Source organism: Telmatherina bonti, assembly GCF_933228915.1.
Source record: "Telmatherina bonti genome assembly, chromosome: 13".
Classification (NCBI taxonomy): Eukaryota; Metazoa; Chordata; class Actinopteri; order Atheriniformes; family Telmatherinidae; genus Telmatherina; species Telmatherina bonti.
Genome location: NC_136611.1, coordinates 32,941,458 through 32,959,793, shown reverse-complemented (window position 1 = coordinate 32,959,793; position 18,336 = coordinate 32,941,458). Strand labels below are relative to the sequence as shown.

Below are 18,336 nucleotides of genomic sequence, written 5' to 3'. Positions count from 1 at the left end.
ATATAGTTATCCACAATAATGTTTATGAGAAAACATGACCCAACAATGTCAACGTATGTCCTTATATCTGTGCCTGCTGTCACTCACCTGGCAGAAAATGAGCATGTTCCAGATTTTACAGCCTTTCCTGTAGGCAGTCAGCTTCTTCTCGATCTCCTCTGGGGGAAAGAGTGTCAGAGTGAGAGTAGGGGGAGGGATGGAGGGAGGGAGAAGGAGAGGTGTCACTTTTCCCACTCAGCTATAATGGTGAGAAACACAAATTGGCTGTCCCTTGAGAGGCTCACACTAGCACACGAGGAGAAAAACAATGAGTCATCTCTGCACTTCAGCCAGCTGAAACTTATTCCAGCCTCATATCTCCCACCTTTACAGCAATACTCACAACATTTACCTGAATGTTATCAGTATTTAAGAAAAAGGAAAGAAGTATGGCACTCACCGAGGATGTCATCAAATGTTGCATGTTCATGATCCTTCAAAGAGAATATATAAAAAACATTGTTCAGTTAAAGGTTGTGGTTGTGTACAAGAAGAACCTAATGAATGAAGTAACATTAACATCCACAAAATTATCTTTGTCCAAGATCATCTTCTGCTCCGCACGTTAATGTTTCAAAACACCAAAAAAAGGATTGAATAATAAGGCTAAATGTCCACAGAAACATGCTATCAACCACCCAGTCCGAAGAAACGAGCAAGCAATCCCTCTGACTTTGTTTATAGAGGTTAAACTGTGGGTATCAGCTTATACTTGCTTTAAACACAATGTTAAAACTACATGTTTATGCAAACAACATTGGCCAAGATTTTAGTTGTCTTGTGAATACATACTGTCTGAAGAGATTAGTAAATCACTGCAGTAACGTCTAACCAGTACAGTATTTGGAGTAACTCTGCTGAAAACCTAGTAAATCCAGGAAAATGCCATATTCTTCTGCTTACGCCTGAAAACTGCTGCCTTGTATCGAACATATTGTACTACAATTTTCCATATTCACAACTAGTTTTAACCTACAAAGAATCTGGAAATGGGCTAGCTTATTTCTGTCTGTGCTGTGACCTATCTGCAAGTGGATTTTGGCAGTGCTTGAAAGAATGTTGCACTACACCATCCCAGGTTTTCTCCTTTTGCAAAAACAACACAACCCACTACGTTTTCATGAGTACACTCTTCTTAAAAGGAATCTTAAAGCCACTGTGATCGCACACATTGTAGGGAAAAGGCATCATCACAAGCTGATAAATCCCATCCTTGATCATACAAGCAAAATTAACTGTGACGGTTAAAATGCCTGCTGTTCCTTTAATTTTAATATAAAAACCCCTACAGTGATTAATTTGTGGCAAATACAACAGACCGTCGTTGATCGGTAAGTGTCATATTAAACCACACAGCCATGTCAGTTTGTAACACACATCAAATCAATAGCTGCAACTCACATAGAGAATAGGAATGATGGAGGGGTCGTCCCTGCGGATGATGTTTGGAACATATTCAGCCTTTGGTACCTTGGAGGATATCAGCTGTGGAGGCGATCATGTGGAGAAAGCCAGACTCCATTAAAATGGAAGACTTTATTAAAATGAGTGCAATATGAAAGTCAATAGCCGAGATCCTCACCATGATTTTTGGTGGGATGAAGTCCTCCCCTTTGCAAGCCACCCTCTCCATCTCCCTCTCCTCCTCCCTGTCAGCATCCTCATCCAGCCCTTCATCTAGTGTCCCTGAGGAGGCCTGAAGCTCGCCACCTGGCTCACACACAGGAACAAAGGGCCAGATGAAAGGATAACACACAAACCGGATTACAGATGAGGGTGCACCTTCTAAAAGCTTTGCACCTGTTATTTTATTATCCCTGCACAAAGGGGAAGAACGGAGGAGTTACAATCAAATGACAGACAACACAAACCGACACAATAACAGTCTCCTAATGCATCCAGCCACACACAAATACATGTTGCACAAAGCAACAGGCAGATGGACAACAGGATGCAGGATGAAAATGGCTGTGTGGATGGATGGAAACAGCCCAGTACCAGCAAACGGACCAGCACACGGACCAGCACATAAACCGAACAGATGAATCATAGACATACAGTAACAGAAATGTACATCTGAGTCTGTAAACTGTTCCTTTTTTTCATTTGCCTGCAATTTCAATATGTTTGAGTGTGTATCCAGCATCTTTATTCAGCTGTACATGTTCCTGTCTGTATGAGGATGTGTCTAAATCAAAGTCTGCATGTGCAGGAAGTGCATGGAGAATACGTGTTTTTGTTTATATGCGTGACTGGGAGAACATGGACTCACTGTCTCTGGAGTCATGGAGTGACTCAGGCTTGACAGGGGTGGGGTCACTCCACGATCGGCTGAAGCTCTTGGCTCTGCGGTCGGCGAATGCTGATAGAGTTAGGGGGGAAGAGAGTCACTCGCACACACACTCTGTAAACAACAATAAGTCTCAAAGACGAAGAGCTCTGTCTTGTTGTACCAGCGTGTGTGAAGAACAAGTAATAAGTGGCCTTCTGCTGTAGGATCACAAAGGGTTGCAGGTTTTCACATCATACCATGATGAAGTTGTAGTTAATCATTTTACAGTGTTGCATACAGGGCTGGGAATCCAGCTCCAGTCCTTGAGAGCAATGTCCTGTGTGTTAACTGCGGCAATACACACTAGTCAGATTAATGTGTCATTAACAGGCTTGGAAAGAACTTGACAACAAGCTGTTGAGGGGATCTGTTTCTGTGGAATCAGGTGTAGCAGAGCTGTGAAATATCTAAAACCTGCAGCACAATGACCCTCAAGGACTGACTATAGATGAACCTTCCATTGGGCATGATACTTCACTGTGCTTAGACTTCTGTTTTTGATTTTTATGTTTTAATAGGCAAGTCAAATATTACTTCTGAGTAAAAATAAAACTCAAGATTATTTCCTCAAATAGAAATAAAAGTTTAGGTGTTAGCTTGTTATGCTTTAGAGTCCAAAGAAAAACTGCTACACTACAAATTACAACTATGAAAAACAACAAATATTCAACAAGTGACTACAGGTAATCATAAACAAACTAATTTCAAAGGGAAATATTTCACTTTTTGCAATGGAAAATAATGCATTCGTTCAGTTAGAAAATTGTGTTAACTCATTACCTAATGGTGAATATTTAGTTGGTCAATCTCAGTCTTATCGATTAGTGAAATTTTGTGCAAGTTAGGTTGTACTATTTTACATTCACTCAAACTTGATTTGTACAAGGAGATCTAATGAGGAAAATTACTTGACAAATTGCATTAAAACTGTTTCAGTGTTTTCCAAAATACAGCAAACAAAGCAATACAAATAATTTCTTGTTTACAAAGAATAACAGTACATTTACACAGGGAGTGATTCTGTGTGGGACAGAAATGGATTAACAGTAAAATACACAATCAATACGAAAAATGACACAATTTCCACGGTAATAGTCACATGATGAAACAGTTCTATAATCACTCTAAACCATTAATACTGACTGAAGGGATATCTGTGAGGATTTAAAAAGATATTTTTCACCTTAATAGTCAATTTCCAACACAAAACATTCATCTGAACATGCTAACATATTACTGCTCCATGCGTAAAGCATGAATTAAGTCTGATGATGATTTTTTGTGATGTTATGGTTCACATTTTAGCACAGAAATGCATGAAAACATACACACACCAAACAATCATGCAAATAGACACACTAAAGTACTCACTCTGGACCTTCATCCTGCGGCTGCCCACCATCCGAAGGTGTTTGCGGAAATTTCTATCATTTAAAAAAAAAAAAAGAAGGACACCCATCGGGAATGTGAAAACATAATCTGAATGAGAATATTTTCAACTTTTCAACACAGATTCATAGAAGAAGAGCTAATATAAATAATAATAAGCTATCAGGAAGGAAATTCTATGTACAAAAAGTCCGGTAAATACACTTCCATGTACAGTTATGCAAGGGATATTTTTCCAGACCCTCACAATGACAATGGTTTAAACTGCTTTAACATAATTTTTCTTCCATACAATCCTCATTTTTTATTTTATTAAAGGAGCAATAAAACCATTATCAAATTTTGTCCACTACAACCTTTACATAGAACATTTTTCTCTTTCATCATTAAAGCATTCATTCATTCATTCATTTTCTGAACCGCTTAATCCAATACAGGGTCGCGGGTAAGCTGGAGCCTATCCCAGCTGGCTTTTGGGCAACAGGCAGGGTACACCCTGGACAGCTTGCCAGTCCATCGCAGCATCATTAAAGCAATATCCATAAATGTAGAGTCTGGATTGTTGTATTAAATTGATCACTGTTCATTTTGTGATTTTACTGGCTATAAAATTTCAAGCTAACCAGTGAACCAGAGTAAACCAGTGAACAGGAAAAGTTGCTGTATCCTTGACTGTAAATGAATTGTTCCAGCCCCTGGCAGACTAGTAATGGCTTGTTAGCAATAGTAGTTCACTTCCACAGCCTCATACCATCCACTGCTGCTACCATTTCAATCTACTGCTAGCTAGCTGTCCACATGATACGAACATGATATTATGCTACTAAAATGTTGATATTGTAGCTGGAGCTTCATATGCTGCTTGTGTGTTGATATACTGTATTGTTGGTTAGCCCTCCACATGTTATTAGCATGTTACTTTATAGTAAACTAGTATTTGACCTACTATTAGCTAGCTAATCTATTGTTAAGTATTCCATCCCCATGCTACTAGAGTGTCAGTCTATGTTTAGCTAGCCATCGACATGCTACTAGTATGTTACTTTATCGTAAACTAGTATTTGACCTGCTAATAGCTAGCTAATCCATTGTTAAGTATTCCATCCACATGCTACTAGTCAGTCTACGTTTAGCTAGCCATCAACATGCTACTAGCCTGTTAATCTATCTAGCCATCCACATGCTACTATCATGCTAGTCAATTGGTAGCTGTTCAGCTGTGCTATTTGCGTGTCAACATATTGTTAAATACCCACATGCTATGTATCTTGTATCTAGTGTTATCTGTCTGTTATTGCGTTAAAGTAAGTAGCCAACCATTGCCAATGTTTCCAGTGTGAAAAGTTAACAGTGTTGCCAAATATTTGTAAGAAGCTAAACTTCATGAGATCATATAATATTATGAATCCATGACATTATTGAGTGGCATTGTGTACCAACCAGTTTTTTCCAACTTTCCTGCTTTTGTACTTAAACTACATCAGTACACCCGTCCCTTAGTCAGATGCTCTGACTGAACAGTCATTTGGGATTATTTGATAAGATGTGCTCAGGTGGAATCATCTTCATCCGAGGCTACCTTATCTCTCTGAGCATTAAAACCAAATAGACGCCAAAAAGCATGACCAAGAAGTAAGAAAAGCAGCCAAATATGTAGCTGATAATGACATATTTTTCATGTCCAACAAGCCAGTGTATTGCCTTAAAAATCTGAACTGTGATCTCAATAGAGAAATCAAAAGTAGTATGACAAATTCATAATGTTACTCAAAACACTATGATGTCTCATAAACAGTATCAGAAATCATGGATAAAACGTCTTTGCTGACTACACTGACGTTCCTGTTCATGTCTTCTTTTAGTACATTAGTTTTACATATTTATGCCACTGATCACAGACACCAGGATTATATCTGACATCTGATGTGAATCAGTTTGCATCAACAAGGAAAAAACAGGAGGAAAAATATGTTTTTTAAAAAAAAGTGAAGTAGAAGCATGTGGAACATAATGCTGGTCTTCATTATTGATGAAGATTTATCTGTGATTGTTAAAATGTCCCATTTTTGCTTAAAACTGTAAAGTGTCTTGTACTTGAATTACTACTCATACTCACTCATTATCCATAATAACCATGGAAAAAAACAACAACATATATATACATATATATATATATATATATATATATATGTACAGATACTAAGTGAGTCTAAGAAATATGCAGTAATGTTTTCTAGTGACATTATATATTATTATTAAATGAATTATTAAAACAGTTTATCGGAAATCAATGTATTGTTCTTTTTCATCAGGTCCATTTACACTCCATGAGAAGGCTCATCTGTTGCTTTTATGTGCAATGAACCTGTGATCTTATATTTAACGAGCAACTTCGTCCGAGGCAGGGCGGTTTGTGCATATGGCTGTGTCCGTTTGTTTTAATGCCACACGCTGTAAAAATGTTCACACCTTCTCACCACCTAGATCAACTGTTTTATTAAAACAATCTGTGTTACCTGCAACAGTAAAAATGCAAGAGCGCCAACTTTCTGCTTCATGCTTTTCCATGTTAAGCACGCCCACTACAAATGTCCAACCAATCACACAATATTTCTCACACGAAAAAACCTATGCCAGCCTGATGTGTTGACGACTATCTTTAAACACGTCCACAAAAAAAAATGCCGTAATTTTCTTCTCAGGGTCTCAAGAACAATAAAAAAGTTCTTGCTTGTCGTGGTGTACAAGCTTAAGCTAAATTGCTTGGTTATGTTGCTACATATGTGCAAAGGGGGTTAAAACAATCATAACAAAAGACATTATACGTGTTTGGCAGATATTTAGAATGCTACAAGGCTATGGCCACATACACACTCGCTTTTTGATATGAATCTGAGTCCATTTGCACAGAAAATCCGCTTTGCTTGGGGAAATGTGAACGCGACAATCAAATTCTGATTCGGACCAAAGAAGCTGACTCAGTCCACTTACAAATGCAGGTCTCAGTCCTTTTCAAGCGGATTAAATACAGGAACCAAACTACAAAAACCATAACTTCTTGCATTTGGATTGCATTGCATTGTGGGTAAATACGTAGCGATGGCGTTACGGGTCCTCTGCCTCGTCTGGTGTTCATACTGGGTCCATTGTTGCAGTATACTTATACTACTCCATGTTTAACTCGCAGGCAGATGAAACAGAGTTTTCTTCTTCATGTGGGTCTTGTCCTCTCTTTTGCTAAATACTGGTGCAGCGACTGGTTGGTGGTGCTCTGTCGAAGCAAAGTATCCCCTACTGTTATAAGGTTGGTGATAACTGAAGTAGCAGGGACACAGCCCCACCACTCATTATTTTTAATGAGCCCCACCTCTGTAGCCTGTTATTGCTGGCTCTATTCATACTGCAAATGACTTGTTTTACCACTTTACAACAGGGAATGACTTCATCTTAATTGGGAAGAAAAGCAGTTTTTTTTTTCATTTGTTGCTTAAATTTGGATCCACACTGTGGTTTCAGGCAAAAGAAAAAAAAACTGAAATAAATAAATAAAGAAAGAAGAAAAAAGAATTGTTGACATGTTAAGTGTTGACAGCAGGAGTTGTGAAAGCAGAGCCTAAAATAGAGGGATGACTCAGAAAAGAGGGGGATCCATCACTCAGCAAGTATTTTCATAATGACTGACAACTAAAATCTCTGCCACCAACACACACACAGCCAAATTCCTGCAGTACGTCTGTGTCTGCAACTATGACGCCCCTCGTCTTCTAGTTCAATCTGCCACTATTTCAGAAAGAATAAATAAACATATATTATTTCGCACAGGAAAACCATCGTAACGTTAGAAGTATTACATTCCTACAAGTTGAACACACAACTACGTGACCCAACATGGCGCTGCGTGTCTCGGGCTTGGTGGATGAGAGGCCTGCTGGCCGAGATTGACAGATTTGTATTCGATTGTCAGCCGCACAGCGAGAAGCAACAGCGCTGTATTGATAGACCCGGCTTTTTTCACTTCAGTGTTCGATGAAAAACACTGATGAAACCTGCCACCTCCTCTTCAGGATTCACGACGCACACAGGTGCTGTCAAGAGATTTGTGGTTACCTGAGAACGAGCAGAAGAAGGAAAGGTTTGACCTCTGTGGAAAGTGTAAAAATGCACAGAATAAATGTGCAAAAAAACACAGAAGCTTATGACAGAAGAATAAGTCATAGGTTTGTCAGGTTGTAAAGTAACCTCTGTGCATCTGTGTGCACAGTTGATTTACCTGCACGTTAGGACCAATGATTGACATGAAGTTGTGGCAGAGTGTGTGTGTTTTAAATAAGAAAAGCGTAGCGTTAGCTTATTTAAGAGAAGAACTCATGGCATAAATTGAAGATGTGAATATAATAAATCCTGAAGGAGAAAATTCTGTTCCAGGGGAAGAAAAATTAATAATAAGAAAGGTGCATAAACATAAAACTGTAATCCTCGAATGAGTTTTATCTGAGACAAATTCTGTCTGTTTTTCTACATTCTGACATTTGATGGGACTCAGTTTTATTAAGGGATTTATTTCAACCTTTTTTTCTGCAATGCTTGAATAGAAATAAAAAAAAAAACTTTGGGTCTGAAGAGTTCTGGTTTTTACCTGGGGGTTAACTTGTTTTTTATTGTCCACATGGAGTTTTTTCAGGTACGCCAGCACCCACACTAGAGATTTTAAATGAACTGTTGTTTTTCTCTGTAATTGCCCGAGGAAAGACCTGGTAACCCATTCAGGGACGGTTCAGCACCAGACAGGACAGGACAGGACAGCTGGGACACAGTACCTCTCCATCATGGTGGCTGCTTCCTGCTCTCTTTTCCGTCTCTTTCTCTCAGCAATGCCTCGGAAAGCCCTGCCAGGACGTCAAAGCATTAAGTGGTTGTGTTTGGAAATAGTTTTTAATGATTAAGATGCCCCAGATCTAACATGAGAGAAGGATTCTGTCTGAACCCAGTCTGACCCAAAGGGTTTTTTATCAACCTGCACAGAACCTGTTTCATTTAAATTACTTGTACTTCTGCATTATCATGTTTATATGTATATATATTTATATTTATATATATGTGCCTTTAAAGGTCTAGCTTCGCTGACTGGACTGAGGGAGACACTCATCCTTTGGGTCTGGTTGGATTCGGGCATATAGAGGAAAGGGCCGGTAAAAAAGGTGGGAACGATTCCGTGAGGGTTAGTGAGGGTTTGGTTAACTTTGTGGAGTGATTAGAGTAAACAAAAGAATGACGCTTTACCCACCAGAGGCAGAAAACAATGTGGATTTTTACACTTACACATACACACACCACAACTACAAAGCAATAAAGACACTGGCTACATCCCAAACAACATCCTGCTTACAGCTAACGCTCGCAGTTTCAGCCAATTCATTTCTCGTTGCTGACTGACCACCGTCTTTAAGCAATTTATATCTGTTCATTTAGATAAATATTTTGATTTTATATGATGGTTGTACCTGTTTGATATCCATTATTTGCCGTTCTGGAATATGTGTAGGTTAGGTGACGTTGGTGTGCTTCTCTCAAAGAGGAGTGTAATGGCTCTGACAACATGTCAGACATAATGAGAATCATCTGTGACAGCGTATGCCAGAAATGAAGCCATGTCCTGTGGCCTGGTTCTTGACTAAGTGACAGACAGACAGCTGATGAGCTCTGAGATGACAAAACAATACACTGAAGTCACCCAAGTCTTTACGCAGCTTATTGTCCAAAAGCCTTCAAAGCTCTGCCTGTGTGTCATTGATACATTTCAGTTTTTCTCCACATGAACTCATCATTGTCTGTTTTCTTTCCATCATCTGCCATCAATAGAAACTCAGTAAGACTACAATCCTCCTCGTTAGCACCGTAACAAGTTCCTGCACATTTCCCGCCAATTTCAATCCAATGATTGGAATAAACAAAGAAATACATGAATAAATAAATAATGTGATATTGTAGGCTGGTAAAATTTGCAATTGCAATTGCAACTTTTAACAAAAATTCTTCAATGTTAAAATTGCAAAGACATGCAACTTCAATGCAACTTTAATGGAACTTGGAAGAATTGCAACGCTCCTCTTTGTTAACAAATATAGTACAGATTTAGTCATTTTTCATACAATGGATATGAAAAAACAAAACACGCCATACACATCCCTAGCCTGATTATCACGAAGAAAGCAAATCTAAAATCTACAAGTGCAGCTAAGGACAAGTTTCCAGCCTTCTGCATATAAGTGGACAGGACCTAGTTTGTACTACACGCAGCATTGTGGTGGGAGACAAACGCCAGTTGTGAATTAATAAAAAATCTTTATAATGGAGCCAGAAAAGGTGTGAAAAGCTTAGCAATTAGACACTAACAGCAAGCGTTATGGTTTTAGCGAAACAGCTAAGCAGTAACATGATCTGGTTTTCTGACATATTTTAAAATAAAGTGTTGAGGGCATTTGCAGATTAATTGTGATTAATTACATGTGTGTATAAAAGGTTTTGCTTATTTCCTGCCTTTTAAATCTCTTTGCATCTTTGTTGAGAAAAATTAGTACGCAAAGCACACACAACAAGGATTTGCTAACTAGCATGTAGCATCATATAACTGCTAGCTACATTTAGCTACAAAAAACAAAAACATTTAGCTACTTTTAGCATATATCATATTAGAAAAAGTTGGCAACACTGATAAAATACACTGGAACACATTTGCAAGCAAAGACTGAACCTTTGTTAGTTACATTGATTGTATCAGCTAGCTTAAGTTCTTCTAGTGAAGACATCACTCCTGTCACATTATAAAGGCAATAAACCGCAGCGCCTTGCTTTACCAGCTGCGCTAGGACAAATCCATTTTTGGTGTTAGTGATCAGTCAGTCCAGTTAATACAACCCCCCCCCCCCCATCTTTCTTTGAGTGTACAAGATTTTATGCAGCAACAATTTGTAAAGTTAGACTAGCGTTGAGTCTTAATGCAGTGCGAATGCTACAAACAGATAACATGATGTAAACATATGCTTTCCTCTTATATCTTATGATTAAGATAAAAATTGTATAAACTTATAACCAATGTGCTTTCTTTGATGGTTCCTTATGTTTAATGTGTGTTTGTATTGATAAATTGTGTAAATTTGGGGTATCTAAAAGAACACTGTAGGTAGGTAGCTGTCACAGTTAAAACAATAAATCAATATTAAGTGCTTTGGTGTAGCTTTACTGCAAAGTGAACTATTACTGCTTCTCACATCGCTCGTACCGCACTGAGCCCTTCCTGCACTGCAGCTGACCATGACTAAATCTATAACTTCTAACACCCAGTCCTGCAGGCAGTGAGGTTGTAGGGGTTAAGGACACAGCAGGCTGACCAGCACAAAGCCACATGAGGAAAAGGTTTCAAGACATATTACCGAACTGACAGAGAGAGGGAAAAAAGGCAGAGCAACAAGGAAGAACAGTGGGGGCGTTTGAAAGAGTTACTCACGATATTCTACAGTCGTGGTTTGGACAGTTGCCATTGCATATAGGAAGAAGAGACAAAAAATGAAAGAAAAGGTTAGCAACACAAACAGCAATAAACTCCACACATTTTTATAGCCTTCATTGGAAGCTATAGTCAGAGAAAAAGAAAAAGAAAATCCTGCAGAAAGTCTGAATTTTAGAGCAGTAAAGGACTCATCAGGACCCTGCTCATATGACCTGATAGGAGTCACAGAGTTAACAGTTGGATCACTCAGCGTGTAATTAATTAAACTGCAACATTCTAGACGTAAAAGACACTGGCAAGCCATTTTAATCAAAGGCCATGTCAGACCCATATATCAGTCTGACCTCGATGGAGACGTGAACAGATGGAAGCAGATGGAAAAGGGACAGAGAGACAGTGACATGTGAATAAAGGGAAGAGAGCGTGGGAGAAGAGACAGGAAAGATGGTGGAGGATGAGTTTTGTCTGTTTGTGAGTTATAATTAGAAGATCGGGGTGATGGGTGATAATTAACCATTCTTCCAGACTGAGGAGCACTTTTATGCTTGAATCCGCTCTAAATACATCTAAGGTCAAGGTTCTTGGTGTTTTTAGAGGAAAGCTGTTGCTCTGAAGATGTTCTGGTCCATTCCTCTATTTCTGACTTCTAAGGAGACAAACTTGCTTGTAATCTTTCAAAGTGGATCCACTGGTTGCCAGATTTGTTTTTTTCTTCTCATTTTCAGTCCAATCCTTGCAACCGAGCATTTTTAGAGATATGTCTTCCTTGTTTACTTATTTGTTTAACCACCTAATATTGACCTACGAATCACTCAGAGATTAAAAATGGCGTGAGACCTGAGACTGGACTGATCCATCCTGTCAGCTGAAACTCTGTCAGAAATGATCTGACCTGTATGGAAAGGCGACAAGAAGCCATTCTGAGGGAAAGGAAACATGAATAAATGCAATACGGCACAAAATCTGGACTGATAACCAGTGGTGACAGGTCTGATGGAGGAATGGATCCTCCCCAGAGTCCACACATCAGTATTATTGAAGCAGTGTGGGATCTTCATCACTTAACTTAGAATAAAAAGCAGAAACATCTACCGTAATAAAGAACTTTGGGAAGTCATTCAAGTCTGGAGAACTATTCTCCAAGAAATGCCAAGAAATTGTCCTGCATTATAGAATAAATACGGTTGTAGCAAAGTATCAACTTTCAAGCATTAATCAGAGTATTACAAACCTTATGTCTGCTTCAGCACTCACATCTATGCCTTTATTTTCTGTTGTCCTGACAACATGAGAGATGACTCAATACTTTTTCATCTTGTTTAGTTTCTAAAGTAATTTAAATATACCTGAGTTTGTTTTTCATAATAATACTAATAATAATATTAATAATAATAATTCTTCAAATTTTTCAAAAAGCCTGTCACAACCAGGTGTGCAGCAAGCGACCCTAACAGAGGTGATCTTTGAGGTAAAGGGGAACCACAGAGTCCAAAAAGCAAAAAGTCTACAGCTGTCAGAACTTTTACGAAACTTTCTGCTCGAGTGAACATCTGGGAAAGATGCAAAAGTTATATAGGCTCATGAACGGAAACACCTTTACTAACAAAAAGCTAAAAATCTAGAGTTGCGAAGGTTCATCAAGAGTTTTCAGCAAAATTCTTCCCTGATAAGGTCTGGAGGGAGATAGTGGGGCCAGATCCTGCCAGCAGGATGCTGCAGCTGTAGGACACAGAGAGGCGAAGGGTGGGAGTGAAGGCGGATTTCTGTGCTATACTTACGCCTGCATGGTGGTGGTGGCTGTCTGAAAGCTGAACATGTTCTCTTTGGGGAACCAGCTATTAGGATTGTCCTCTGTAAAGAAAGAGAACAAAGGGAAGGTGATGAGTCAGCCAGCAGCACATTTAAAGACAAACCCTACAATCAGCAGAGGAAGCTGGTGGAAGCATCATGTGTGAAGTGTGACATCAAGTGGAACATTTTATAACCCATTTAAACAACACGTTAGGGCTACACAATTAATCAGATTTTGATCACGATTTTGGTGGCCACAATTAAACAAAGCTGATCGTCATCGATATTTACGTTCAGAACGCGAGCTCTGCAGCATGCGTCTCTGATCACTCAGGTTCTCAACCAGTAGTCTGCCGACCACCAGGGGGCGAACACGTGGTTAAGGCTTCATTGAGCTGCATAAATACCAAGCGCGCACACATTTTACTAGCAGCCAGTTAAATATCTTTGAATTGGTTGGACATTTGAGCTCCTCATTTTTCCTGTTGCAGGTAAAACGGATTGTTTTGATTAAACAGCTGATCGAGGTGGTAAAAAAATATGAACATTTTTACAGCGTGTGGCATTAAAATACACGAACCCTGCCGCGTGCACAACTTGCCCTGCCGCGGACAAAGTAGCTCATTAAATATGACATAAGCAACTTCATTGCACCGCAGATGTTTATATATATATGTATATATATATATATATATATATAAATATATATATATATATATATATATATATATATATATATATATATATATATATATATATATATGTATATGTATAAAAGTTGGTAGGTGGGTTGTTTCCAAGTGGTGCATTAAAAAACATGTTTATCAGACACAATGAATGATCGTGATTAATAATCGTGATTACAATGTTGCTCAAAATAATCGTGATTATTTTTTTGGTCATAATCGTGCAGCCCTACAACATGTGTACATGTTTGTACTTCCATATTTCATATCTACCCAAGTCTGCACCCATTTCATAATCCATCTGTCTTTACCCCTGTCATCGGTGGAAGATCTGTCCTCACTGTACATCCTCTCCAGTTTCTTGCGCTGCTTGCCTCCATCCCGCGGTGAGGTATCCAGGTCAAGGGATCGCTGGCTTTGACACGGAGCCCGAATGCAGGCCACACAGTCTGGGGTGTAGTCTTCCCTGGACCCTCCTCGCCTCAGACCCCAGTCCCCAATGTTGCTGGCGCTCCTTGAGCTCTGAAGCGGCTGTGAATTTGATGGCGGGCCGCTGTGATGCTGGTGGCCATGGTGATGGTTGCTGCGGTGATGGCTACTACGGTGGTGGCTGCCGCGGGCAGTTGCGGCAGATGGTTGGCTGGTGCAGGACAGGTTGTCGTTGGTGTTGCCAGGGGCCTGGGACACAGGCTGCTCCCTCGGTCCTTTCAGCACCTCCAGCTCCAAGCTCTCCTCGCTTCCAGGACCCCCGAGGGTCATCCCTCCTTCCCTGGTTATCGTGTACACTCTAGCCGGCTTTAAAGCTGCACTCCCCTCTGGGCCTCTGGCTCCTGGTGGTTCCTCTGTGGAGAGGCTTCGTTCAACAGACAGTCTGCGTTTGGAAGGACCCAGCGGGGCTTGAGCCTGGAGGGTGCTGACCTGAGGCACAGACTGGGGATGAGTACTGGGATTGGGTTGGCGAGACTGGCTGGATTTAGCGATGGGTAGACTCTGGGATTGTGGTGGCAGATTGTTGTTATGCAAACGGCTGACGTCTGGTGAGTCGCAGTCCTGGCCAGGAAACGTGTCAGACAGAAGATGATCTGCAGATGATGGGAAACGGACAGAGATAAGACCTGAAGTCACAGAAGCAGAGTGTTGCTCGTATCAGAGAAATAACGGAACTGCTCATCTGGATGAATAGAAGTTGTTGCTTTTGGGGATCTAGAGATTAGAAACATATAAAAACTGGAACAGAAACAGTACATAAGGTAGAAAAATACAAGATTTTAGATATTTCTGACAAACTTGAAAGTCTCAGCCTTCAAGATTTCACAAACTTTCCTTTAATTTTTTCTAGCAGTCTTTTAGAACAGTTCTTCAGGCTTTTGAAGGACTTTCTAAAGCTGTTCTACAGGTGTTTGCTGCCTTTTTTGTCTCTTCTCTGTCAAGATGTTGCAACACAATTCTGGGCTCTGGGGAGGACAGCTCAGCCCATCATACTGAACTTTCAGTCCATTTCTCGTGACATTTATCAAACTTCAGGCTTTTCTCGCTGATTTTCTTCATTAAGAATGACTTGTTGACAGACACTCTTCCACTGAGACGTTTCTGATGGACGAAGATCGCATGTCAGAAAATATGTTGCGTCATCGGCCTGAGAATAAGACAGAAATCAGCATTATTAACTCTCCCTGGGAGGTGCAGATGGAAAGACGTCTGCTGAGAACGTCACGTCCATCAGCAGAACAAGCTGTATCTTCCATCGTTGCTGTAATTTCGAGTGGTATTACGGCTTAAAATGGATCTGATACTCTTTTAGGTTTTATCAACATGTTTTCTGAGATCTGAGCTTTACGAATATCCAGATGTCTTTATTCCCTTCATCAGGACATTTCAGGAAGTTTTCTGTCCTCCGTGGTTTTGAGGGTTTTGGTCATTAGTGGACAATGAGTGTGAGATGAGGTTTGGAAATGCAACACGAAGCAGAGCTGTCACATGATGTTCAGTAAACTGTCTCACCAGAAAGAAACTGTGAGGAAAGGCGTGGATTTGTAAAACTGCAGGTTTTGTGCGTCGAACTAGAAAAAGATTCACTTACTTCTTGCTTATCGCAACGCTTCACTTCATTACCTCCGCCAAGGAGGTTGTGTTTTCATCTGAGGTTGTTTGCTTGTCTGTAAGCAACATTACTCAAAAAGTTATGAATGGATTTTAATCAAATGTTCAGGATATGTTGGGGGTCTCACGAGGAACAAATGATTACATTTTGGTGGAGATCCGGATGAGATCCTGGATTCTGGATCACTTTTAAGTTATGTTGGGTGTTAATAACGATAGGCTTTGCGGAAGTCTGCGCTCGCCCAGTGCTTTTCTAGTTTAGATATAAAACCAGTTTTGTCTCAGTCCAACCTTCAGGCCTTTGTTTTCCCCGTTTTTTAGAAGATCGCTTTCAGATATTGTTAATAACGTTTCATTTATTGAGTCAGAAGCCTTTGAATTGCCAGAGTTAGGTTGCTTAACAAACAAACACATGCTTGTCTGGATGTGGATCAGGTAGGACTGGACTGATGGGAAAGGCAGTTGTCCAAAAACAAACCTTAAAAGACCCTCAGAGAGTCTCCTTATCTCTTTCTCAGGCCACTTAAAAAATGACCAGAAAGTCTGTGAGCCGAGAGGCAGAACATACGGTAACAGGGACCAGGTTAACGCTCCAGAACAGAACCGTATTAACGTTACCTCCACACAGAAATGCAGTGATTATGGTTTTACCTGCTTCATGCGGCTCCAGATGCTGAGTGATAAAGCCATCATGTTTACCTGCTTGTTAATCTCACAGGCTTTGTCTAAAATGACCCATGATTCCTCCTTCCCTTCTCTGTACATAATAAAAGGTTTAATGCTCAGATTTCCACACCCAAACACAATGACTGAAGTAAAAAAAAAAGGTGCAGTACACTGTAAACAGGAGACAATTTCAACAAGAGGCCGGTAAGTTCAGCCGAGTGGAAAATTACCAGCAACCAGCTAAAAGCAGTTTTTTCTGATAACATGCGAGGCATTTCCTCTCAGAGCTTCCACTACGGTGATAAAAAACAAAGCTCTGCTCATTTGTTTAAGCATATTTGAGTTTTTTCTCAGATGAGGGGGGGTCATTTTAAGCCTGAATATGTGCCGCTGCTGTCTGTTGGAGCTCTGTGTTCACCTACCTGCTCCGTTGCGGTTCTCAGGATTTGTATTGGACAGATAATCTCCGAACGCTCTGGCTGCTCTGTGGAGACACAACAGAGGTAAGAGTGAACCTGGAGCCCTGCTGCTCTTCAGACTCAAGGTTTCACAGGATCCTTTCTTCACATAAACATCCACCCCACTTCTCTAAGACCTCTTCATTGCAAAGAGATTACACCATCTTCACAGCCTGTATGAGGATGTTCATACCATGAAGCAGCCGCCTCTCAACAGGGTAGCATTCTGGTCTATAAGATAGTGAAGAGAACGCTGGGAAGCAGGCTGGTCGCCACAGCTTGCCTCCTCTGCTCAGATGAGAAGCCTCACCGGGGACGGTGACATTACATGTGCCAGCATGGACGTAAATGCAGACATTTACACAAAATAAATGCAGGAACAGCCACAAACTGGCACGGTGTGTGTAATGTTGATCTGCTGGACAGAAAACCCTCTCTTAGTTCCTCTGGCACGGCTGATGTTAAACTTCAACCAGGTATTGACTCTTTTCTTCACTCATTGGCTAGATGTAACAGATACAGCTTCTTTTTGTCATTTTCTCTGCTGTTGGACATAAAATGCAACACAGACTGAGGCCACGTCTTGGTGCAGAGTTCTTCGCAGAGGGCCGAGAGAAAAAGGAAGAAACAAGGACTAATTGCACCACTAAAAAGGGAAAATTGCCTCAAACCGTGTTAACTGTGATTAATTCATGAACATGGCTTCAACGTTTGTGATTACGAAGCCAAAAGATCCCCAGGCCTGTTTTCAGTTATAAATAGCAGCTTCGTCTGGGTATAAAGGAGTCAGTCAACACAGTAGTGGCATTTTATGTTTGATGATTAGTCAAATAAAACAGAAAACAAAGAAGCCATCACCTGGATTTGACTTTAAAAAAAAGCGTCCCTTTGGATTATTACTGTGTGGACGACGATGTTTCTTCTGCAGCAAGTTATTTTACTTTGACTTTAAAACAACCGGATCAGAAAATCCATCCTGTGGTTGTGGAAAACATGTTAATCTGTTTCAGAAGAGTCAAAGTATTGGCATCAAGCAATGAAAAGATTTAAAGAGATGCTGAAACTACTAAACTCCTGGGTTAAAAACACACTGGTAGAAACTGAAAGGATGATCATCGTCTTCCAGGAAGAAATGTCGTTAAAAAAATCAAGGTGATCCTGATTGTGATCACTCTGACATTTTGTAGAAATCTGTCATAAAAATAGATAACAGTACAACTCAGGACTTGGGGCTGCTCGATTATGGTAAAAATAATAATCACGATTATTTTGACTGAAATTGAGATCTCGATTATTTAACCCAATTATCCATTTTCTTTAACAACATGAATTTATTTAATATTAAACAGGCTTTTAAACAATGTCTTT

General features: G+C 40.0%; 1 protein-coding gene across 1 annotated transcript in view; it reads right to left on the bottom strand.

Annotated features, from left to right (window-relative positions):
• nsmfb (NMDA receptor synaptonuclear signaling and neuronal migration factor b) overlaps positions 1-18,336 on the bottom strand; it is a 60,944-nt gene that overhangs the window by 21,175 nt on the left and 21,433 nt on the right. Inside the window, exons 2-11 of the mRNA XM_079251782.1 lie at positions 16,933-16,994; positions 14,056-14,826; positions 13,046-13,118; positions 8,578-8,646; positions 3,743-3,795; positions 2,312-2,401; positions 1,622-1,749; positions 1,441-1,524; positions 440-473; positions 88-158 (exon numbers count right to left, since the gene is read on the bottom strand). Of these exons, the coding sequence (XP_079107908.1) occupies positions 88-158; positions 440-473; positions 1,441-1,524; positions 1,622-1,749; positions 2,312-2,401; positions 3,743-3,795; positions 8,578-8,646; positions 13,046-13,118; positions 14,056-14,826; positions 16,933-16,994 (1,435 nt within the window). The remainder of the gene's footprint in view (positions 1-87; positions 159-439; positions 474-1,440; positions 1,525-1,621; positions 1,750-2,311; positions 2,402-3,742; positions 3,796-8,577; positions 8,647-13,045; positions 13,119-14,055; positions 14,827-16,932; positions 16,995-18,336) is intronic.